This window comes from Equus asinus, chromosome 11 (assembly GCF_041296235.1).
Source record: "Equus asinus isolate D_3611 breed Donkey chromosome 11, EquAss-T2T_v2, whole genome shotgun sequence".
Classification (NCBI taxonomy): domain Eukaryota; kingdom Metazoa; phylum Chordata; class Mammalia; order Perissodactyla; family Equidae; genus Equus; species Equus asinus.
Genome location: NC_091800.1, coordinates 4644422 through 4669920, shown reverse-complemented (window position 1 = coordinate 4669920; position 25499 = coordinate 4644422). Strand labels below are relative to the sequence as shown.

The 25499-nt window shown below is 37.1% G+C and overlaps 1 protein-coding gene across 1 annotated transcript in view; it reads left to right on the top strand.

Moving 5' to 3' along the window:
- The first annotated feature begins 242 nt into the window (after positions 1 to 242).
- The window catches only part of MICU2 (mitochondrial calcium uptake 2), a 134207-nt gene continuing 108950 nt past the window's right edge, over positions 243 to 25499 (top strand). The window contains exon 1 of the mRNA XM_014837139.3: positions 243 to 542. Coding sequence (XP_014692625.3) covers positions 333 to 542 — 210 coding nt within the window. The 5' untranslated portion in view covers positions 243 to 332. The remainder of the gene's footprint in view (positions 543 to 25499) is intronic.

The window sequence follows — 25499 nt, the reverse complement described above, 5'->3', positions numbered from 1 at the left end:
CGGTGACCCACTGGGTGACACACGGCCCCTACGGAAAAGGTGGAGCCTTCCTACACAATAGGGGGTCCACGCTGTCTTCAACCGGGGGCCCTGTTCCGGTAGCGTTCGCACCGTTTCCCACTTAGCCCGTTCGTCCTGCAGCAGAACCCATGCCCTAAACCGAGCCCCCTCCCGCCGCTGCGAACTTCGCCCGGCTTTCGGATACAGGACGCAGGCTCGGGAGGCGGGGCGAAAGCCGCCCTGGGCTCGCGAGATCCGCGGCCGCGCGGGAGCGCTCGGGTCGTGGGAAGCGGCGGCGGCGCGGGGCGCGGCGATGGGGCGCTTCCGCAAAGATGGCGGCAGCTGCGGCTAGAGGCTCTCGGCTGGCGGCCTGGGGCGGAAGACTGCGGCGCGGAGTCGCCGCCGGCCGGCGGGCCTTGCCCAGTCCCGGGCCCGTGGCGGCGGCAGTGGCCGGCGTGGCCCTGGCAGGAGCAGGAGTGGCATGGTACCACGGCCGCGCTACTGTCGCGGCCCCCGAGGGCAGCTTCACCGTCTTCGCACAGGTAGGGGACGGCCCTTTCCGCCAGCCCCAGCCAGTCTCCTTCCCTCGCAGACGCCCGGTGTGGGGAGGGGTCGGGAGCCGGCGGTCCTTCAGAGCCAGGGGAGGGCGCGCGCTCAAGACCCCCGACAGCTGCCCCTCGCTCGCCGCGCCCCCGCACCCGCGGGGACGCTGGAGGCCAGCGCCAGTCAGCCTCCCCTGGGACCGCCGGCGACGCGGCGGGGGCGCCGGGCGGGGGCGTGTCTGCGCGCCGCGCTCGCTCCCGGCTCGTTTCTCCGGCGCTGACCTGCTCCCTCGCTCCCCGCCGCGCGCGGCGCCCCGAGCTGCGCCCGCTGTGCATGCAGTTCCCCGCCACGCGCGGGGTGGGCCCCGCAGCTAGGGCGTTTCCCGAGCCTGGGGAAGGTGTCCGAACAGGTGGCTTGTTTTTTAATCATAAAAATGTCAGCCATAAAAATTAACCGGTTGATAATTTCTAGATACTATAATCAATTGTAAGGAACGTTAGTACGTGATCATAAACTTTAATGCTTCAGGGGGCTGTAAGTACTAAGCACAAGATGTTTCTTCCAAAACCTACATGTGTTTAAAAGTGAAGGTCAAGTTCCCTAGTTCAGTAGAAAATTGCCACATAAAATATTTGCAAATTTGAGAAAAGAGTACTACTTTTAAAATACTTTATGGACATTTAAGTTTTTTGTGTGAAGTTTTTTTGAAAATTAAAAGGAGTATCTTATTCTTTTTCGGTTAGATTTACATTATACCTTTCTAATGAAAAACGTAAGGAGCAGTCAAGATACAACAAAAGGGAGGAAAGCAGGCCTTGTGGATTAAAATTCAGTATTGACAAATGGTGTTTTTTGTTGTGTTAAATTAAGATGCTGCATAGATAATACGTGCAGTCACTCTCCCCCATCCTCATACCATTTATAGTCACAAGTGGAAGGATGTATCTTCTAATGTTTCGTAGCATTTTTGTTCGTTAATCTTGTGTCAAGCAATTCAATTTATTATTCATCGTTGGTTTCTCTGCCTCTCTTCTCAACCTCTTAATTCCCATTTAGGATCCTTAGGTTGATCTTCCCAAGAGTATCACTTGAACCACATAATGTACCCTTCTTCAGAAACCGTTAGCGCCTCATTCTGCCTAGAATAAAATCCACATTTTTAGGTTTTGTCATTTCATCACACTAAGTGATTTTCCCAGTAAAAATTGTGAATTTATATCACTTGAACCCTACACTTTCTGGTTCCCATTGTGATCAACGCTTGCATTTGTGAGGGTCAATCAGGATTAAGGGTAGAGTTCATGATCATGAAACAGCAAATAAATTGGACTTTCCCTTGTTTCTTTCCTTTCCGCCTTCCACAGTTATCAAAGTGCCTGCTCTGTGCAAGGCAGTATGCAAGGAGTAGGGATTTGAGACACAGTTCAAGTGGTTACAGTTTAATTAAGGAGGGCAGTTTTAATACAGTGAAGTAAATGCTGTGATGGGGTAGTAAGTGCTGGGTGCTACAGGAGCAGGCTGAAAGAGCACCTAACACAACCTTGGTTTCCTGAAGCAATGATAGGTAAACTGATACCTGTAGGATGCTTAGGAGTTTGCTGAGCAAACAGAATGGGAAGAATATTGCAGGCAAAGGCAATAGCATTGCAAAGGTGTGAAGCTAAGAGTTTGACTCAGTAGAATGTGAGCTACAAAAGATAAGGCTCAAACCAGGGCTGAGTGGTGTCAGGGAATCAGATCATGAAGCACCCCTTAAGCGCATGAACAAATTTTTATCTTGAGGACTGCAGGGAGCCATTGTAGGGGTTCTTTCTTTTTGTCTTTTTATGTTAGATGAGCTAACATCTGTGCCAGTCTTCCTCTATTTTGTATGTGGGATGCTGCCACAGCATGGCTTGCTGAGTGGTGTGTAGGTGAGCTCCTACAACCTAGGATCCAAACCTGCAAACTCCTGGCCTGAAGAGCACGTGAACTTAACCACTATGCCACTGGGCTGGCCCCCATTGTAGGGGTTCTTAACCCTCATAGACCCCAAAAAACCCAGACATAGAATTCGGGGAGTCTATGAACTTAGGTAGAAGGTTATATTTTTGTTTTCACTGACCTCCAATTTAACATTTTTTCAATTATGAATGTAGGCAACAAGCTACAGTAGTAGTAGTAACAGCAACTGACTTTGTCGTCAATAGAAAAGAAATCTCGTTTTTCCCTATTATATTACAGTTGTTACAGATGTCTCAAAGTATCACTTCTTTGAAAGTAGAGTATTTATTAAACCGCCACCATATCATGTTATTTAATGCATAAAGGATTACGTATATTACTATATCACAAATTTGGCTTTGACCCTTGGAAAGAGTATTGAGACTTTAGTGAAGGGAATGATGGAAACTTGGAGTTAGGGAGCTGTTGCAGTATTCAGGAGAGAGTTGATGATGGCTAATTAGTGGGTGAATTTGAAAGACATTTAGAAGATAAATTTGCAAAGATTGAGTTGCAGAAGTCTTATGTAAAATGTAATTGTATTGTTTCAAAAGCTGTTTAGTGATTACAACTGGACCACAGTATTGCCTCCTACAGACAGCCTTAGGGAACTTGCTTTAGAGCATGTCAGCATATCAGTTAGTTTTATGTAAACGGCTTCTTCTGAAACACTTTAGAATGTTTGAAAACTATTCTAAGATTTTACTGTTATTCCCTTTACAACATTATTATATTTGGTTGAGGCATAGTAAAATCAGATAAGAAGTGATAGAAAGGAGAAGATAAACAAAATTATTCTATTATTTCATTCATTCTGCTTTATAGGGATAGCTGCGTTCTTAATCAGCCTTGATATCTTACAAATTTAAAAAATTATTTCATTGGGGAAAGCAGTTAGGAGTGAGAGAGTTTTATAGTTGCAATAGCAAAATTATTTTCTTCCTGCAGGAATTTCAATAATAAAAGTTTTATAGCTATTATTGTGTTTTGTTATTATAAGCTAGAAATAATATATTAGTAAACCAAAACTGATGAAAACAAACAAATCTTCATATCACTAAGTAACTCAACAGCATGTAAGATCAAACTAAAAGCTTTTCTGAACCATTGGTGTTACAAATGATTGTAATAAGACCTAAAACTGGAAAGAAAAAAAAAGAAACATAAACATCAAAAACAATATAGTTCACAATTGGCAACATTGATAATATTTTATTTGTTCTTACTCATTTGCTAATTGTATGAATATTTAATTCTCTAAATTTTTGTACTTTTTGGCCTTATATATCAATTTCCAAATTATATATGACATTGGATGTTGTATGTTTCCCTGACTTCATAATAAGATTTTTTTCATTTGTTTTTTAATGAAAAATTTGTCCACTACATTTAAAAAAAATTTTTAAGTAAAATTATTTTGCATAACCTAGTCCATAATGATGTATAAATGTTCTTTATTCTGAATAAATCTGAATTCTTTATTATGTAGATTCATAGACTTTAGATTCACTTTGATGTTTGTTTATGTTTGTATTCATAAATCTTTGGAATTCTTTCCTCTGTTAACATTTAATAATTTTTTTTTCTTTCCTAGACCTTATCACTCTCTGAAATTATTTTTTGTCTGCTTGTTTTTTTTTGTCTTTCCCTGCCAGAATGGCCGCTTGTCTTTTTCATCTCTGTATTCTTAGTGCCTAAAACAATCACAGTCGCACAATAAATGTTTAGTATCCAAAGAGCGAGTGAATGAACTGCACTTTATAACAAAGTGACCTTGTCTAACTTTGGTTTGGCATTTATAGAAATAATCGACAAGCAATATCTAGAAATGTTGAGAATCAGCTAAGTTACTAAACGTCCAATGTATACTCAGTTACACACTTAGAGTCACAGAGACATGTCATAGCATATTCCCAGTAGAAAACATAAGTAATTAAGAAACCTTACTCTTTTCTGCTGTATCCCAAGAGCCTAGACAAGAGTCTCATGCATAGGAGGTGTGGTAAATACTTATTGAATGGGTGAATATTGATGAAACCTATAATGTAATAATAATAGGTATACCTTTATCTCAAAAGTTTAATGATGGGTCCATGTCACCTGTTACTGTGTATGAGATTTAGTTTTTAATTCGTATTATTAACATTTATATATATATATTTTTTAGATTTTATTTTTTTTCCTTTTTCTCCCCAAAGCCCCCTGGTACATAGTTGTATATTCTTCCTTGTGGGTCCTTCTAGTTGTGGCTATTAAGATTTATATTTGTCTTTATACAGACAGCAAGCTTTTGTCCTGAAGCAATCACATTAAAATACCCAAATTAATTTTAGAATTTAAATAAAATAAGTTGCATTTTTTTCCCAATTATTTAGATGCTTCAACTTGTAAACTGCAAGCCAATTATTTTTAAATTTGGAAAATAATCCTGACATATGGCAAAAATCGACTATATTAATAAACACTATATTTTGGTAATGTAACTAAATGCTTGATAAACACTTTGTATAATATTGATTGCACTCACCGAAGATACAAATATAACAATCTGCATCTTAAAACTGGCCAAGGACAGTTAGAAGGACCTGCAACTAGAATATACAGCTATGTACTGGGGGGACTTTGGGGAGAAGAAGAAGAAGAAAAAAAAAGATTGGCAACAGATGTTAGCTCAGATGCAATCTTTAAAAAAAAAAAAAAAAACTGGCCAAAATTCCTCCTAGGGAGAGAATGGTTTTGGTTTACGTAAGTGTTTCTGGTAGAGAGTAAGCCCCCTAAGAACCTGAATGTGACTGGCTCATGCTTTAAAGGTGAGGGAAGGCTGCTTTGCATAATAGAAGCAGAAGAATTGGAGCATCTAGGGACCTCTGGGCATAGAAACGGAAGGGAGAGGGATGGACAGGATTGGAAAGGCTGAATTCTGTTTTACCTTTTGATCTCCCCCATCTCCTATCCAGGCTTTAGTAAAGTCTAGGATATTCACAGATGCTTGGACAGAGTTACACAAGGTTCCTGTGGTTTAAGTAGAGGTAGCACTTGATGAAAGTGATGCCAGGGGAGGAAGAAAGGAGAATGTAAGTTTCTCCCATTCCCAGATTTTTAGCAGCATTCCTGGAAGGATTTTTTACTTTATTTATCCTCCAGCTTTATTGAAATATAATTGACAAATAAAAATTGTGTATATTTAAAGTGTACAACTTGATGTTATATGTATACATTGTGAAATGATCACCATAATCAAGCTAATTAACATATCCATCACCTCGCATAGTTACCAAATGTGTGTGTGTGCGTGTGTGGGGTGGATACTTAAGATCTACCCTCTTAACAAATTTCAATTATACAGTACATACAGTATTATTATAGTCACCATGCTCTACATTAGATCTCCAGGACTTATTCTTCCTGCATAACTGAAACTTTATATCCTTTGACCAACATCTCCCCATTTCCCCCAACCCCTGGCAACCATCATTCTACTCTGTTCTTCCATGAGTTTGACTATTTTAAATGTCACATATAATTGAGATCATGTAGTATTTGTCTTTCTGTATCTGACTTATTTCACTTAGCATAATGTTCTCCAGGATCATCCGTGTTATTGGAAATGTCAAGATTTCCTTTTCCAGGGGTGAATAATGTTCCATCACATGAGTGTGGGCATATGTATCACATCTTTTTTGTCCATTCATCCATCGATGGACACAGGTTGTTTCTACATCTTGGCTAAATAATACTGCTATGAACATGGGGTAACTTTTCAAGATACTGATCTCATTTCCTTTAGATGTATACCCAGGAGTAGGATTGCTGGATCACTTGGTAGTTTTATTTTTTTTTTATTAGTGAGGAAGATTGCCCCTGAGCTAACACCTGCCACCAGTCCTCCTCTTTTTGCTGAGGAAGACTGGCCCTGAGCTAACATCAATGCCCGTCCTCCTCTACTTTTATATGTGGGACACCTGCCACAGCATGGCTTGATAAGTGGTGCATATGTCTGTGCCCAGGATCCGAACCGGTGAACCTTGGGCTGCCAAAGCAGAACATGCGAACTTAACTGCTACGCTACCAGGCTGGCCCCAGAAAGCACATATTTTAAAACTATACTTTAGGAAACTTAGGCTTTCATGGTTTATGAAAATGTGACTCAATCTGTGGGAGAATCACCTTGATCTTCTGAGAGGAAAGTTATTATGTAAATTAAGATAATGTATTATTTTCTGAGTAAAGTTACTTTCTTGTGTAATTGTGGTTGTGATTTCGTCATCAGGTCTAATTTTAATCATTTCTCATCTAATCATTATTAGCATTTTATAAATATGTTTTCATGTCTCTTGATGTTTTTATTTGCTTTTATTTAAGTAAAAAGAACTTAGAGAAAAAACACTTTTAAGATAGATCCATGTAAATATCTTGGCATGATAAAATGCCTTATATGAGAACATCTCTTAGAGATAACGTGTGTGTAGGTGTGATTTTGTATTTAGATCCCATATAGTGACCTTCTTGATTCGTATTTCTAAACTAATATTTTGCCTTTTAATCGTACCCTGCCTTAGATTATGATTGAGTGTTGTTTAAGGCAGACTGCAGCAATATTAATCTATTAAAAACTTGGATTACAAAACAGCACTAGGTCTTACAAACTTTCTGATGCTTTCTTCTCAGAGCTAGTTTTTCATGCCTATAATTTTAAATTTTTGACATCCATGTAATTTTCAGTTTCTGTTTTATCAATTCCTGCTAGTAAGTAGGAATTCCCTCCTCTGACCATCCTAATTATATCCGTGGAGATGATCTCCATGAAGCCTACTTTAATATCTCCTTTGTTTAACTTTTCAATTTTGGTTTGTGCCATTAATTAGCATTTGCATTTTCTTATGAGTGTATCTAATATATAGCCTCATTAACAGCATTATTAGCCTTTAAGCTCAGAAACTATATTTTATGTTCTGATTCATAGCATTTGCCAAATATTTAAAGATAATTTGTTAAAATATCAAATAACTTAAGAAATTCTTAACATTAAAGTGGAATTAGAGTAATCACAGCACTCTTGTACTTACATTTCATTCATTCTAGGAGACTTTTTCTTTTCCTAACATTTTAGCATATCTGAAATCAGGATACATCTTAGAGTCAGTGGTGTCTTAAAACCCCTTTTGGCCAGGTGACATTCATGACCTAGTTGTCATTGCCTGAGAATGTGAGAGTTTGGCTACATTTTCATCACTTAAATTGAGATACATATATTGCTTGACAAAACCTTAGTCTTTAGAAAAAGAGAAATCATGGGCGTGGAAGTACCTCTCAAAGAAACATGAAAAGAGAAGGTTTCGCTCAGATCAGAAACTTATTTCCCAGTGCTCAGGGCAGGAGCAAGAAAGGTAGAACAGGCTAAGAGTGGTCAGAAGAAGATGCTATTTTGTCATTGTTGTCAAATCATGGTAGATAAACTACTTCGTTTGAGGGTTAATAAGTAAGTTTTAGAGGTCTCTCTAAATAAATATCCAGGCTGACTTAAAAGTCTTGAATCTTATGTTTTATTTATTTTTATAACCTACCTGGAATTTGGATTTTGAGGCTTTTGTCAAGGAAAACATGGCAGAATATTGTATTCCATGCACTGTCTTTGATAGTAACAAAGATTCTTCTTCCATTGTAACAGGCATGAAAGTAGAGGGTATGGTTATTTCTGGCTATAGATGCAATTCCACACTTTCCTCCTATTAAAAAAAAAAAAGAAAAAGCCAAAAGAATCTGATTTGAACGGCTCTGGAAAATTAGGAGGTAAAATCAGAGAAACGTAGGCCATGTTAGAGATCAGGAAGAATGAGAGCTTATGATGAATATAGGACTCATTGCCACAAACTTCTAATGACTTTCTTTTGGTGGATTTTTCCAGTGTTGCTCAAAGTATTATCTAACAGATTATTTTTAAGAAACCTTGGTATTGTTAAAAAAAAATTCAACTGAGTAAATTTGAAGATCTAATTGACTTTGACAATTCATGAATCTGGGCAACATCCCATCTAGCAAGTAGAAAGGAGCTCCAAGAAGCCACACAAAATGGACGGCTTTTATAGGCAGAAGAGAGTGGGACAAGGGAACAAAAGACGGATTATTTCAGACAAGGTTCCATTTCTTTGGGGGAAGAATAGGTGTCTGTCATGCAGATGACTTCGCTAGTATTGATCAGGAAATTCCAGACTGATATTGGTTTAAAATTTCACTCCTGGGAGAGGCTGAAACTGCTGTTAAGTTAGGTATGAAGTCTTAGTTTGCTGTGTGAGGTTTAGTACAAGTGACTGCATTTTGGATCTATTGTCTCTTTTTTAACAGTATTACGATTTTTGACAGTATTGTGAGTTTAACATGAGTAATATATTGCATCATGGCATTGAATTTAAAAATTATTAAAAATCTAAGAGAACGTTAAAGATTTTCTTTGATATTTAAATTCAAGTTTGAACTTATATTTTGTGAGTACAACCTGACTGAAACAAATGGTCGCAGATTTTAAATAAATAAAAGCAAGGAATGTGTATCATCATGTTTAAACAGTCAAACAAATATATTAACCTGGGAAGTGAATTTGCAAGTTTCATTAGATGTAGGACTCTCTTTTTTTATTGCATGTCAATAAATGTTTTTAAAACCCCAATAATGTAATTAATACAATGAAGCTATTTTCATTTGTTATGAGAGCCCTAAACAATTTATAAAATTAAATTAACGTTGCTTGCTTTTATTTCAAGTCGTTCATAGTATTGTGGTGATTATTTTTGTGAACGGCTGGGGAAGACATTGATAAGACATTGGCAATGGGTAAAGCTAGAACTTACTGGAATGTACTTGGATTGGAGTGTATTTTCAGTGCGTTGCGTTTAATGATAGTACTTGTAAAATTGTTATGCCAACGGTGGTAAACTTTACAGCAACATACAGAAGTTTAATAACCATGAAACATTGTAACCCCAATGAAAGCTAAAGCTTTCTTGCAACAGTAAAGCAAGAATGTAAAGACGTTTTTATACTTCATTGCCTCAGGTGAAAATGTCTCTAGAAACAGATAAGTGATGACAAAGCTTTGATGTTAATAAACTCAAATGGAAGTCAAAAATCAAAGTGTATAAATGGCTAGATTATGAAAAGAAAGATGACAGAGTTATACCCTGTAATTAGATGTAATTTGTGCTTTTGGCATAGCTATTTGTCCTGTGTGAATGAGAGGTTGTCTACTTTCCTTCCTTGTATAATAGAAGGACAGTACTTATATATCCTACTGTAAATCTGTGGAGGTGCTTTTCTGGGGGGGCCAAGAAAGAAAGAAAAACAAATTGTAATATAAAAGCAGAAGTGTATTTTTAATCTTTCCTTTTGCAACTATATTTGTTTAGCTGAACCTGAGTAAAAAATTACTGTTTGCTCTTATTCTATAAAACATGTGTTCTAGTAGATAATGTATACAAATTAATGCTTTTGTTACTTTGAATTTTGGAGTTTTATGAATTACAGCAGTGCACAAAAATATCCTAAGCCATCAATAGTAGTGGTATATGAATTTAAAAGTTATAGTTTAAAAAGTGGTAAAAATTTGATAAAGTAAACCAGTGGAGAATATATTCTCTTAATAACCTAACCATAAATAAGATTGTTAAAGTATAAATAATTTCAATATTTATTATAGAAATAATATTTAATGACTCATATATTTAAGTGAATCATATATTTAAGTACAGCCTGGTCTGTGTAGAAAATTTTCATTGACATGTATGAAAGTTCCCTGAATGTGTGGTATGTAGAATAAAAGTTGTGATTACTGTTAATTAAGAAATATGGCCTTATGAAGTCTTGTTTATCCACATGTATATTGTATAATTTATCTGTTATGTACTAGAAACTTTATACCTTAAGTGTTTCCTGTTACATATTACAGTTCCAGGCATCTCCTTCCTCAGTCTCTCATCGTTTAGCTGTTATGTGCCCTGCAAACCATTTTTAAAATTAGGCAAAATGAACCTCAAATAGGAAAGCACAGTGTTTTTCCACAAATTGTTCTAGATATTCCAGAGCAAAATATGATTGACTTAGTAATCTGCTGTTTGGGAATCTCAAATCATTCTTCTCATTTGCTAGTATACACAATTAGAAGATTATACATAGTAAGAAATTATAGATGGGTTGATTTCTATGTTTGTGTGTGTGTGCAGTGTAAATACCAAGAGATTAAATCACACTATCAAGTGTTTTAAAGACAAAGTTTTTTTCAGTTTAATTTGGTCATAATTGCCCAGTTAAGAACCAGCTCAAATCAGAAGCAGATCCCTAATATGTGGGTTTTCAAACCCACAGTCCTGGGGAGTTCTGGAATGCTTGGAATTGCTCCAGGACCAAAGTCCAGGTCAGGAGCTTACTCTTATGGTAGAGTACTGCTTTGAATGGGTTGCTTCAGTGCGTTCCCCATCGCTGTGACTGCATACTGCAAAGGACAAACAATGAACAGCTGAGCCTCCTAAAAGCCCATCTAATTATCAGTCCTGCACACGTGGAAGTATAATATGAAAGACTTCTCTCCTAGTAGTTCTTAGTGTCAGACATACCATGTTTAAGATACTTTAATGGCAAGCCAGAAAAGATGGATTATAAGGAAACACTGGGATTTAACCAGAAAACCATTGCAATAGAAAGAGGACAATCAGTAGTTTGAGCCAGAGACACACTTTTCTCTTTTAAAAACTTTTATCTTATTTTATTTGTGATTGACTTATTTAGTTAACACTGCTACTGTTTTGTTTTTAAATTAGGACTTTGTGTTCCACTAGTATACTTGGCCATTAGGCAATCATCATATTCACCTTAAATTACAGTCATGAAAAGATTGCTTCTTGAAACACTAAAGAAATACTGTTTTATTATGGATATTGAAATCCTTGAAATATATTAGAAAGGGAGTTGGAGCTGTTGGCTGTTTCTTGATTCTTAAAAATTATTTATGTTAGTGTTTTTTCTTCCTGAAATATTTGTATATTTTAGAAAATTTAGGAAAAAAAGCATGTAAAAACCATCTTCCCTCTACCATGGCTTGAAAAGGCTAGTCACTGTTAAAGTTTTGGGTGTTATATCTTGAGTGGGAAGGTTTTCATTTAACTTAAAACCTTACAAGACAACATTAATGTATTAAAGCACTGTTCTTTGATATTATAGAAATAAAGTTAATAGTTCTGAAGTTGAATAATTATGGTGGTTCCAAATAGGGTCTTTATAGTGAAAGTGAGCCATCCTTGCCCTTTTGGAGACTTTCTCTTCCCCCTATATCCTTGCTCTCCAATCTCTTCTCATCCATATTTCTCTTTATTTCTCTGCTAAAAGCTGTAAGTATTTATTATGCGTAGTGTGGTGACTGCTTCCTTCTATGGAATAGTGCCTAGTTTGGAGAAGGCAAGCCTAGTGGCTTTGGCACCACATCAGTGAAAAGATACAGTGATACAAAAATCAGAATTGTGTATTATCATATTTCATGTCAATTATACCTCAATTTTTAAAGAAAGAATTGTGCAGATATACATGTAAGATTTTATTAGGACCAAGCTTTTATTTGAAAATTTTGTACAGCGGTGATGTCGTTTAGTACTTTGCTTTATTCTGGCTACCAGCAATTGTATATTCTTTATTTTTTTATTTTATTTTATTTAAGAAAGGTTAGCCTTGAGCTAACTGCTGCCAATCCTCCTCTTTTCACTGAGGAAGACTGGCCCTGAGCTAACATCCATGCCCATCTTCCTCCACTTTATATGTGGGACACCTACCACAGCATGGCATGCCAAGCGGTGCCATGTCCACACCCAGGATCTGAACCGGTGAACCCCAGGCCCCCCAAGTGGTACATGTGCACTTAACCACTGCGCCACCAGGCTGGCCCCTGTATATTCTTTATTTTAATTAATCTGCTTTAGCTAGCGGAAAATGTAAGACATTTTTAAAGGACCTGGAATTAATAGATTTCTCATTTTATACTTAGTCCTGTCGGGGAAGCCTTTTTTTTTAAGAGACCTCTACAGCCATATGTTGAAAATGGATTAAGTCAGATATTCATCTCAGTTATTTAAAGTTAATTAACTATATACACTGTTCTAATATGAGCAATATTTAAAATTGGAGCATTTTATTTTACTCGTATTTTACCCTGTTATCACTCATGTTTACTGATTCATCTTTGTCATTTATTCTTAATCTTTGAATAGGTTGTGAATCTGTTTGAGAATGTGATAAAAGTTATATACTCTCTCTCAAAAAGTGCATACACACCTTTTCACATATAATTTCAGGGAGTTACGTACACCAGGAAGTATGACCACGTAGTGTGAGGTTAAGGGCCTCTGCTTTAAATTTTTAGGTTACATCCCTTGTCCCTTCTAGCTTCTTAATAATCATCTTTCTTCACGTTATGAAATGTTTCAAATGTTATATCTAAAACTATCTTCCAGTTCCCTGCTTTGATCATGTCACTGCATTACTCCTAGCCTTTGGATGATATTCCCCTCCGATCAGATAATTTGTGATATTTACCTTTACTTTATGGTATTTAATCTTCCCTTTCACCCATTCTTCACTTCTGTTGTGACTCTCCACATTCTCTTTTCTAGCCCAATGTACATTCTGTTAGCCCTCTGGCACTGGCTTATCCTGTTTACAGCGTTATAAACGGAACAGAAGCCTTTGTCTAGTATCATATCCCTCTCCGTAAATCATAAACATCCATTGTCCAAGGGAGCTTCGTCAAGGTTGTTCTCTTTACTCTATATCCTGAAAGTGAGTTGGGCTATTCACATTCTCAGGAGTCGACCTATAAGGAGTCTAGCTATAAATTCACAGGAATATTATTAATACTGGTAATAATATATATTACATACATAAAGTTTAAAAAATTTGTAAGTTAAAAGAGTATCCAAACAATAGCCATAAATATTTAGAAACTAATTTTACACTAAACAAAGTGACACAGTCCGTCCAAGTCTTTGAATATTCATCATTACTCGTTGGGACTTCACTAGCAATTCAAGTTTGAAGGTTGGGTTGCCTGAATTGTTTCAGAACTTCGGACTCTGTCTATTCTAGCCTACAAATAGCTGTTCCTCTTTTTTTCCCCCGATCTCTTCCTAAGATTTAACTAAGGTTATTCTCTTGATTATAAAGAGTACAGGAGTTAATCACCAAATAAATTTTAAAAGGGCAGGTTTACCCAGGTGCTAGATCTGTCCATGCCCACCCTTAAGGTATGTTTGTAACAACTTGTCATAAACTGCAAGTTTTCACTGGTTTTGTTTCTCATAAGATACTAAGATTCTCAGGGGTCAAGATAAAGATTTCTCTTTAACATATACCCCGAAGAACTTCATATTTGGTGCAGACCTCACTGTTGCCTGAACAAATGCTAACAGTTCTACTAACTTAGTATATGATTCACTGGTGTTTTATACTACTACTTTCCTGTGCTCAAAGGTTAAGATGTAGCAACTCATGTTTCCTTATTTGGCACCAACTCTTGTAAAAGACACAGAAGGTTGGTGGAGGAGTTGAGGGAGAGAAGTGACTGTGAGTACTAGTAGAAGGGGCCGTCGAAGTAGTAGAGTGGCAAATTCTTCTTCACTTATTTATTTAGCACTTGTTTACTTTAGTTATGCTTGGGGCTACCTTAAAGTGAAAAGAAAAACCCAAACAAAAAACAATGTTTGATTTTTTCAGTCATTGTATAGCAAATTCTATTATGGAATCTTTTAAAATCTTCACTGTTAAAGTATCCTCAGAAATTACTAGATGAGGGCATGGCTGTCTTATCATGAAATATGTCCAAAGAATAAGGTAAAAACAGAAAGGGAGATTTTGGCAAATCTTTGCCAGATCTTAAGTGATTTGTTCCACGTTTGTACTTCACAAATACAGAGCAGAACTTTGCCTGAAAAATAATTTGCCAAAATATATAGTCATATGTGTGTATTACTTTTCTTTTTGTATTGTGTCTTTGTATTGCCTAATCTATGTATTTATTTACTGGTGATTTAATATATAAAATCGAGAAACACAAATGGCATGCATCTTAGTACCTTTGCTGGTAAACTTTACCTATTTTGCCAATGCTTGGTAAAATGTCTGGCTCATCCCTGCTCATGTTCTACAAATACATTTTAATAGCAAAATTTTATCTTAGACATTGTATTAAGTTATGTCAGTGAACTCCAAGCTAACGCTGAAGAAATCCCTTAAACCCTAAGCCAAACATGGGTTAAGCATGAAACCCCTTAGATTGTTTATTCAGATTTGTAGAAAGAGAGTGTGAAGCAGCTGGTGTAGTCCAGTTTCAGAGCATTCTGCCTCTGAGATTCCATGATCTCTACAATAAGCAAAAAAATAAGACAGTATCCTTTGGTACAGTTAACACTGCCACCACCTATTAATGGCTTTACCTCTTTTGTTATGAAGGCATTTTTTAAATCTAAAGTAATTAACAGTGTGCAGTAGTTTGTGGTTATAACAAAAGGAAACAGAAGGCCTTTATTTCTATTTGTGTACATACTTCTTTAGTGCAGTTGCACATGGCGGAGTACATACCTAGCTATCTAAAAATATTTTAATAAACTATTACTAGCATTTAAAATATATAAGCACCAAAAAACAAACTTTTGCATATTGATTCAAGGACAGAATTTTCTTTTTTTTTTGAGGAAGATTAGCCCTGAGCTAACAACTGCCGCCAATCCTCCTCTTTTTGCTGAGGAAGATTGGCCCTGAGCTAACAGCCATGCCCATCTTCCTCCATTTTTCATGTGGGACGCCTGCCACACATGGCTTGATAAGTGATGCATAGGTCTGCACCGTAATCTGAACCTGTGAACCCAGGCCGCCAGAGTGGAACGTGCAAACTTAACGGCTGCATCACCGGGCCAGCCCCAACTGAAATCTATTTATAAATTAGTTTTTTAAGATCACACTTTAAATTTGGACTTGATTCCCATTCATAAAGATCCATTTATTCCTGGCACACTTTTTTTTAACCATTTAACCATAATAACCATGTAATAGGCTCTGGGGTTACAGAGAAAAAAGATACTTTCTGTTCTTGAGGAATTCATTGTAGTGGGGCACAGACAGTTCCAGTACAGAGTCGTTGGGGCTTTCATAAAAGTTTACTCAGGGTTCTGTAGCTCATACCAAGAGGATACTTAACCCCAAATGGGTACTCTGGAGGAGGTAACTGCTGGAATTAATTCTTAACAAGTAAGTTAGCCAAATGAACAAAGGGGCAAAACCCAACTAACTATATGACATACTTTGCTTTCTGAAGCATCATGAGTATGTAGTCCGTCTCTGGAAAGGTATCTAGTAAAGGTTTTTTGAAGCTCCTCAGAGGAAGGCTAAGGATACACCAGCAGACCAGGTCAGGTTTAGGAAAATCACTTTAGCAATGAACAGAACTAAGGTTGATACTTTAAGTTAGTATAATATCTGTTTTGTACAAAGACTAATTCATAAAAAATAATAGTATCAGTAGAATTTTTAAATAGTAATATAATTTTCATTTTTAATGAGAAATTGCAAATCTGCCCCTTCATTAGACTTTCTGAAGGTTTTTTAAAAAATTGTTCTATTTTTGTTTTGGATAAAATTTGTTTGTATGCAAGCAATATGTTGCCATTTTTTAATAATAGTTCCAGTCCTAGACCAAATGTTGTGTTGGATTAGGGTGTGGGGCTTAAGGGACTTGGTGGTAGAAAGCAAACTACCATCAGTATTCAGCCACAAGCTTTAAAGAGCCATCCTCACCACGAGTTTCCTGTAAACTGAGGAAGCATATAGAGGGAAAATCTCTCTGGGGATTGGGGATATGGAAGTCCGAGTAGATCACACAGAATGTGGGAGCATGGGAGGAAAGCAGTGCAAAATATTTATGAATAAATCACTTGCCTTCTGCAGTCCGGAACTGCAAAATACTTGTGCAGCTACAGACTGCAGCTGTTCCCCAAGAAGGGATGGGAGGAAGGAGAGAGGAATCCTTTAATCCATCCCTTCTTTGCTCCACTCTGTGTCATATGTTGTGGGATACAATATCCTAAATGTGTTATCCCCAGTGGTGGCCTCTGTTTATGACTCAGCCCTCTGATAGCAGCCCTTTCCCCAGGCTTACTTGAAGTTCTCAGTTGCTAGGAGACCTTTCTGCAAGAGTGTGTAAGGTTCCAGAAATTAGCTCACAGCTTCCATCACAGAAGGTTCCTTATTACTGCTTTGCTGTGTTTCTCAGCTGCCCGAAGAAGAGAGGTCATAATCCAGATAAATTTACTGATAACAGACCTGTTACTAGTTTTCTATTTAAATTTAGTTACATAATCTTGAAACATTGTTAGTCTGATGTGTATCGCATTTTGCAAAGTAAGAAGTCAAAATGTTATGGTTGATAGATAACATTGGAAAAATAATTATCGGTTTGAAATTTATCATTGTGAGACGTACATGTTTGCTAGTTGCTCTTTTCATACTTCTTTCTAGTGCTTAGCCACCTTCTGTTATGCCTCCCCACTAGAGAGGGGAGTGCCTCTTCATTTGTCATTTTATCTCTGTGCAGTGCTTGGTGGTAGGAGGCACATAATGTTTATTAAAAAAGTTGATGTTGAATAATTGTAGAAAGAGTTCACAAAGTAGTATTTACCTTCTCCTGTGTAGGGAAATAAGCTAAAGTAACTTAATCATTTGTTAAGAAAAACATTACTTAAATATGGTTGCAATGAATGACATTGATGAAACTTTAGGAGGGTATTGAGATTTTTAAGTTCAGGCTCTAGTCTTTTTGTTTTTTCCTCAGTCACTTGAAACCTAATTTAAATTTTTTGTTTAGAGCATAAGCAAAAATTTATGTAGTTATCATGTCCTTCCTGAAAGGTAATTATGATGGAAGGGAAAATGAGTATTCTGCTCAGTGATCTGATCAGGAAAGAAAAAGCAGTTACTGGAAGAGAGGATGTGTATTTCTTTACTCATCAGCATCTCTTGACAGTAGCTACTCTTCCCCAGACAGAATTCTATGATTTTTTAAAAAATTAACATGTATAAGCATATGCCATTTCTTTTTACCATGCTCATGTTAGAAAAGCCACACTAGCCTCCTTCCAGTCCCTGGAAACAAGTCTAGACTAGGCCATCACTAGATGAAACAGTAATCAGAAGCCAGAGAGAGTAGTTTCCAGAGCTTCCAGGTTTCCCAGAAATGACTTTTGTCTCCTTGGCTAATATTCTGTTATTTTGTAGAATTTATCATGAAGCATGGCTTATGCAGTGAATATTGTTCATTTGGTCTGGCAGTAGTCTGTTTCAACGTACAATAAAATCTCCCTGATTAACAACAAAGTAGAAAAGTTCTAATGACTGAAAATTTCCAATTGTAAAGTTTTGTTTAAGGAGAAAAGATGTCTTTCAGTTATACCACAGAAAGTTCAAAGACATCAAAGCAATTACATTTTATCCAGACTATTACAAATTCCAAAATAAAGGCCCCAAATGAATAAGGTTTTAGTAAATTTTGTCTAATGCAATGTGTATATATTGGACATATTGAAAGCATTGTAAGGAAGGTCCTTTCTTTTCCCACTTTCTTCCTGAGAAACGTAGAGACCAAAGAATGTTCAACAAAGAACACAGAACTTTTTACAGTTTGTCACTTCATGGATAAAAAGTAGAGACAGAATGGTGAAGCACCTGTTGCTTTAAAGGCAATAAACTAGTGAAATGTTTTAACAGAAGTCATCAGCTTTCAAAGATCTCTTTTATCCAGTTCACATCACTCATTGCTCTTAATTCCTTTGTCACATTTTTTACTGCATTACAAGTAATCCTTGAAATCCATGGAGCATTTTATATATAACCAGAACCATGTGGATGACTCTCACATGTTCAGTATCGCCCCAAATCCCAGTATTTCTTCTGCCCTTCCTTTCCATATATTTAGCTTTAGATGCAGGTTTAAGAAGCAAATTGTTGTGGTAATAGGAGGAATTTATCCCCACTCCCATCACTTTCCGCCTACCAAGAGTCTCAATTCAGTCTCCGAGTAGGTTTAGAGTAACATAACCAACAGGCCCTAAGCAGCTCTTTGATCTCTACCACTGCATTCCATACTCTTTTCCTCCAGAGGAGTCAGTTCCTCAGGCAGCTGCTTGCCTCATGCCAGTGCATTGGTTATTTATGTGTAATTGTATACATTGGCCAACAGAGTAGATTTTGTAAAAGTATCTTATGAAATCTCATTATTCAGGTCAGGGTTAAGAATAATATTGTTTAGTCCATTCCTACTGGAATAGTTCTCTTGAACTGCAGTCAACTATTTGGGGTGAGGAGGGGCAGAAAAATCCTCTCCAGCATTTCAAGCTGAATACCTTGAATGTGTTATCTCCCTTATACTGCTTTCATTTCCCCAAATAGTATATAAGGGTGATGCGTGTCTTTTAAGAATAATCTTAGAAATAAATCACATCTACTCATTTACTGTGTCATTTTTTTTGTATTAACTCCTTAGAGAACAGCCTTTAAGAGGTTAAATCCAGCAATAAGGGCATCACGGTTCTAACCTCATTTAGATTTTCTAATGTCCACCTTATTTAGATTTTCTGAAAGAGACTAAAATTGACCAGTCTCCCCTGAGGTTTTCTAGGATTATTCAGACCTAGAGTACATACGCATAGGGCAGTGGCAAATAGAGTAGCACGTTCAAGTCTTGGTTCATTTCAGTAAAGTTTTTTTTCCACCGTATTTTTGAAATGGATGTTTGATTTGCTCTTTCTCTTCCTGAAGCACAGTAGTTATACACATGTTGAATCTTTGGTGTCTGTCCTGCATGTGGATATTCTTTTCCTTAATTGCTTTTCTTTGTGCTTTTCTTCTGCCTTCTATGAGACTTTTTGCCCTCTCAGATAGTCCATATATTTTCTGCAGTGTTGATTCTCATCTTTGCTGCTTCTTAAAGTTTGTTTTGTAATGGTGTTTTTCTCCTCTGTTTCTTTTATTTAGCTAAACCAGCTTTCTTTTTGAATATTTCTGTCATCTTACATCTTATCTATGCTCTCTGATGATATATCTGTTGCCTCTTTTGTTTTCTATCATTTTTTTCTATTTTCTTTGAGAACGTGATTTTCATTGTTAATTGTTTCCTATTGCTCTTGCCTTCATTTTTCCCACAGAATTTGCCTGGGCACAACGTTAGGTGTTAAACAGACATTCTAGCCAAACATGTTATTTGCCAAAAATAATGTGAATATATATCCTTGACTTATTTCTATCTTGATCTAAGCATTCTTTTTATCTTTGCATTAGAATATTAGCTAAAGAACAAGGTGTTAGTAGTTTATATAACTGTTCAATCATTCAGCTGCCTGAGGGATTTGAGAAAGAGCTGGGCTGTGGACTACTGTAGTTGGGAACAGGTCTGTGTCCTAGATCTACTCTGAAAGTTTCCCTGTTCTGCGAAGTTGGGGTTTATCCCATCCCATGGGCTGGCCTTTGATTTTCACTTTGTTCCCCCATTTTGTGGTGCCTGCCTCTTTAGAGAAATGCCCTCATACCTAGTTCATAGGTTTTAAGTTAGTGTGCTCATCAATGCAGTATTCCTCTGCCCAACCAAGCCATAACTTGCTGGTGCTAGTCCCAACTTGGACAGGACACGGGAGGAGAACATGGCAAGTGTTGAGCCTTTAGTGAATGCAGTGAGCAATAGGAGTTTCCAGTGTGACATTCTGTATTTTTCTCTGGCCTGCACAATCCCCATGAATTGGAAGGTATCAGTGACAGCATTACCCTTGCACACATATGGTACCTTCATGCAGATTAGAAAAAGATACCCCTTCCTCAGTGCAGTTTATAGCCATCTGCTGGACAATTGTATGATGATTACAATGTCGATGGTGTTCCTTAGAGTTGTGCAGTATACACACCTGTACATGGTGGCCCTAATCAAGGAGGTATTTCAGAATTTTATCCTCTCGTTCCATTACACAGCACTCCTCTGTCTGGAAGAAGAAACTAGATTTCAATCGTAGTGTTGTCTTATAGTTTGGTCCAAATTATCAGTATGCAGCAGATCCTTCCAGGAACAAGTGTAAAGTGGGAGGTTGGAAGCTGGCATCAGATGGTTGTGCTTACTTCTTTCTGGTTTTAGTTTTGTTTTTTTCGCATGTTGTGGGAGGGAGGTTTTAAGAACTTTTACTTACTCCTTCCTCATCAATTGCTAGGGTTTTTTTTTTTTAATGACCCTTTGATTTTATTGAGTTAACTCTCAGGATGGTATATTATACCTTTTTTTTTTTTTTTTGACAGAAACTAGCGTGGAGAAAAGACCTTCCAAGATTTTATTTTCAAATGGATTATTGTATAGATTGAGAGTAAAAACCAAAAATCCAAAGGAAAAAAGAAAACTTGGTTTATGCAACAGATTCTCTAATATCTGGAGATTCCAACTTCCTCCAGTGCGGATATCCTCCCCATAGCCTTGAAACAGCCCTTGATACTTAGAAGGATTTCAGACGTGGATAGCAACATTTATACTGGAATTGATATCCTAAACAAATGACTTAAAATTATGATTTGCCTTATGATACTTTTTATCTTTGAAAGGAATTGATTTAGGAGATAACAGTCACATTTCTCTTGACGTCCTGAAATTTGCAAACCTGTGTGTCAGTGTACTGAGTTGTTATTTGTATAGATGCTTTTCTTATAAGGGATACCTCATTATGACTAAGAGTACACTAGTGGTGAGTTCTTTTAAAAGTGTATGTTAACAATATTGGAAAGACGAAAAGATTTGTATCCTGTGGTCTAATTTTATTTTATATGTAATAGTATTTATGACAAACCCAAACTATGTCTACTAGTATTTTTCTGAAAGACATTCTGTTTTTATTCACAGTTCTAATCATTTTCAGTTTATATAAACATAGCCCTGGTATTTTTTTATAACATACATTCTGCAAAGTGCTTTGGATATATAGTAAATCAGACAGTAATGCTGAATTTATACAGCATCATTGGAGTGTGAGTTGTGCCATGTAAGTGAATCTTCCAGACAACTGAAATTATCCTTGTAAGCAATGAAACATCTTTTTTTATGCAAGATTTACATTTAAAACAGTTAAACTACGTTATATGATTTCCTAGATTTTTAACAGAATATTCCCTACATAGTTAGCATCTCCTTAGTGCCTGAAGATCATCATTATAAATAGACCTAGAGGCTAGTAATTGGTCGGGATAGCATTGATTGGTCTAGACTATTGCAGCCAGGTCTGTTGTGTATTATTTTTCTCTCCTATCTCACTGTCAGGCTATTAGATCTTCCTTCTGCTGTTAGTACTTGACTCCAGCATTTATAATTTAATGTTTTTTATATGCTGGGATTTTGAAACTAAATAACCAAATTTATTGGATTGGTAGTAGATTAAGAGTAAGTGCTGAATCATGGTACAAGGTATCCTATAGAATTGGCCTTATTAGGTTCCAATGTCTTACATATATGGTGGCTCTTGTATAAATTAACAAAAGAAAATGTCTGTATCCACAATTGTCTTTCTAGTGTAGTATGTCTGCTTTTCTCCTCTTCTGTCCATTTTTGTTGTATACTCCAAAGACCCTCTATATCGTGGATCTAGCTGTCCAAATCTCAGAACTGACTGTGGTACAGCTTGCTCTACTGTTGTTCCTTGTTTTGGCAAACTCCTGCTCAGCCTTTGGGATTCAGTTCAAATATCTCCTGCCCTGTAATGTCTTTCTTAAATCTTCCAATTAACAAGGCAGTTAACTGATTCTCACTGCCTTCTCATAGAATTTTTTTGTATGTTTCTGTTAGAGCATTTGCTGAAATTACGATGTTCGTAATAACTAACCTTCTATAGCACTTAGTCTGTGCTGGGCATTATAGTAAGGGCTTTATGTGTATCATTTCATTGAATGCTCTTTTTTTACAGACCCTTTGAAGTAGTTACAGATTAGTTAACTGAAGGAGAAGGATAATGTAACCTGGTTAAGTGACAGAGCTGGGATTTAAATCGAGGTAATTTGATTCCAGTTTTGTTATTTTTTGTGAGTCAGCTGAGGTGCAGAGAGGTAACTGGTCCAAGATCGCATATGTAGTAAATGACAGAACTGGAATCTGAATCCCAGGCTGACCTCAGAGCCAGTGCTCTTAATTATTTCTTTGCTATTCAGCACTCCCTTTTGTAAGCTCCTTGAAGATGGAGACCTCATAGTATCCATTTATTTACCCGCAGAACAATGACACATAGCAAGTTCTTAAATGTTTGAGAATGAATTAGTGAACTTTTTCACTGCCTGATATGTGACAGGACTACGCTAGGCGTTTGCCCTTGTGTGGTTACTCTCAGACAAAACTTTAATATTTTGACCTTTGTTGTTCCTCCTCCTCCTCTCCATCCAAACTGATATTCTAACTGCACTTACCGAAGTCTACAAGCCATTGTCTTTGCCTTAGCTCAGTTTACCAAGCCCAGCCTACCACAGATGTGCCACATATATGCCAAAGTGAGAAAGAGACAGTAGAGATAAGAGAAAGGAGTACTCACAACAATATGGTTAGTTCAAGGAGTATAAAAACAGAAGTAACAACAGAAAAAGCCACCTGGCATGTGAGGGAAGGAAGGAAGGGAAAGGAACACGTGAAAAGAAGAGGGCATGCACACGTGAGCAGGAAAAGCACACAGATGAAAGAAAGAGTGGGGGAGGGAGAATTGTTAATTCTTGACAATTAAATGCATCTAGTAAGTCTGAGATTTGATCATAATGGTTGTACAAATGAAGTAAGGCAAGAATAAACCGTACAGATAAATAAAAGATTAAAAACGGCAAATTAATCTTCCAAATTTTATGAAGCAAGCATAAATATATAGTTCACATTGATTATACAAGTGGTCCTTTAAAATGTACTTTTAAAACTTCAACTATTGTATGATAAAGGTGATCTGAATAAAACTGATTTGTTGGCTCGTCAACTTGGAATTAGAAAGGTTCTGGGGGGCCGGCCCCCTGGCGAAGTAGTTAAGTTCGCGCGCTCCACTTGGCTGGCCCAGGTTTTTGCTGGTTTGGATCCTGGGTGTGGACATGGCGCCGCTCATCAGGTTATGTTGAGGTGGTGTCCAATATGGCATAACCAGAGGCACTCACAACTAGAACAGACAGCTATGTACCAGAGGGCTTTGGGGAGAAGAAGAAGAGGAAAAGAAAGATTCGCAACAGATGTTAGCGCAGGTGCCAATCTTAAAAAAGAAAGATTCTGGCAATTTCAGAACAATACTTTTTTTTCTTCAGTGTATATTTTGTTGTAGCAAAGAAACATATTCAGAATATCCTACTTACTTTAAATTTGATTGAATAAGGGAAATAATGCATATGACTTAGGAAATAGGCAACACTTAGCCCTAATTCCAGTTCTCTTCTTTGTTATTCTCTAGAGCCTAGCTTAAATCCCACTCTTTTTATGAAAACTTCATCAAATGTCATTACCCTCACTCTTTTCTCTATGTTCCTAATTTATATAATTCTTAGTGGAGCTAGTATAGGATAGTGGTTGAGACTGGGATTGTTGTCATCCTACCTCTGCTAATAATTTACTTGCTGTGTTAATCTAGGCAATCTGGTTAAACTTGACAAGCCTTGGTTTCTTCTTTTGTAAAATAAGGATGATAAAAATGATGTCCACTATTAGAGGTATTGTGAACATTGAGTGAGACCGTGTATGTAAAGATGTTAGCACCCTGCCTTGCATATACTACATGTGTAAGTAACGTTACTATTTTTGTTATTTATGACTGTACTATTGCCCCTTGATTCATGTCTTCTGTCTCTTCCTAGAGTGTCCTCAAATTAGTAGGTGCCCAGTTAAATATTTACTTGTTGGGGATGGGGGTGTGTATGGTTAGGATGAAGGGAGAGACTCTAGTACTAAGAGATTGTGACTTGGGGGCTTCCACTGTGTCTTCCATAGGGGAAATGGTAGGATTAGAGTCTACAGTGGTGATGACTTCCAAATGATAGCTGTGTACTCGGCAAGCAGTGTGAGAGGTAGTAGAAAGGAGTAGAAAAAGGAAAGACATTATTAGTGCTGATGATGGGAGTTGAAAGATTTGAGGATAGTGGAATAGGAATGAAAGGCCACAGTACCAGGTTGAATTGTGAGGATGCTGGTAGAAGGATTGTTAAAACGGTCTTATACCACACCATCTACTGGTAGAGAGAGTCATGATGGTATGACACGTTTGGAGGTCATTTGTTTGTGAATGACTTTCTAAATTTATGGTCTACAATTTATGTGCCAGCTTCAAGCTCAGAAGAAATCAACCCATAAAAGGGAGCTTTAGTTTCACCACTTCTACCGTTTCTCCTTTACTGAGGAGACTATTTAAACAAAATTGTAAAACTGGAAGGGATGGCAACCCAATCAATCATTATTTAAAATGGCACATCCCAGAATAATTGATTCTTCTCAAGACTCTTCAGAAATGTATGCTTATGCAAGTACACATACAGGCATATAGAAAACAGTAACCATGAGAGAGGGAAATTTTTAAGGTCTAAATCTCCTAGAAGAAAAAATAGAATTCTTTGAAAATAGTTTCATTTCTTGCTGTAAGAGAGTGGGAGGTTTGTGTTTTTACTTCTTGGTCGTTTTCCATGTAAGTTAGGACCAAGTTTGGAAAGAAGAATGTATTTATTTATACAAAAAGGATTAAGTTGTTGGTAGAAACATTTTTTTCTTTCTTTCTTTCTTTCTTTCTTTTTTTTTTTTTTTTTGAGGAAGATTAGCCCTGAGCTAACATCTGCTGCCAGTCCTTCTCTTTTTGCTAAGGGAGACTGGCCCTGAGCTAACATCCATGCCCATCTTCCTCTACTTTATATATGTGATGCCTGCCACAGCATGGCTTCAC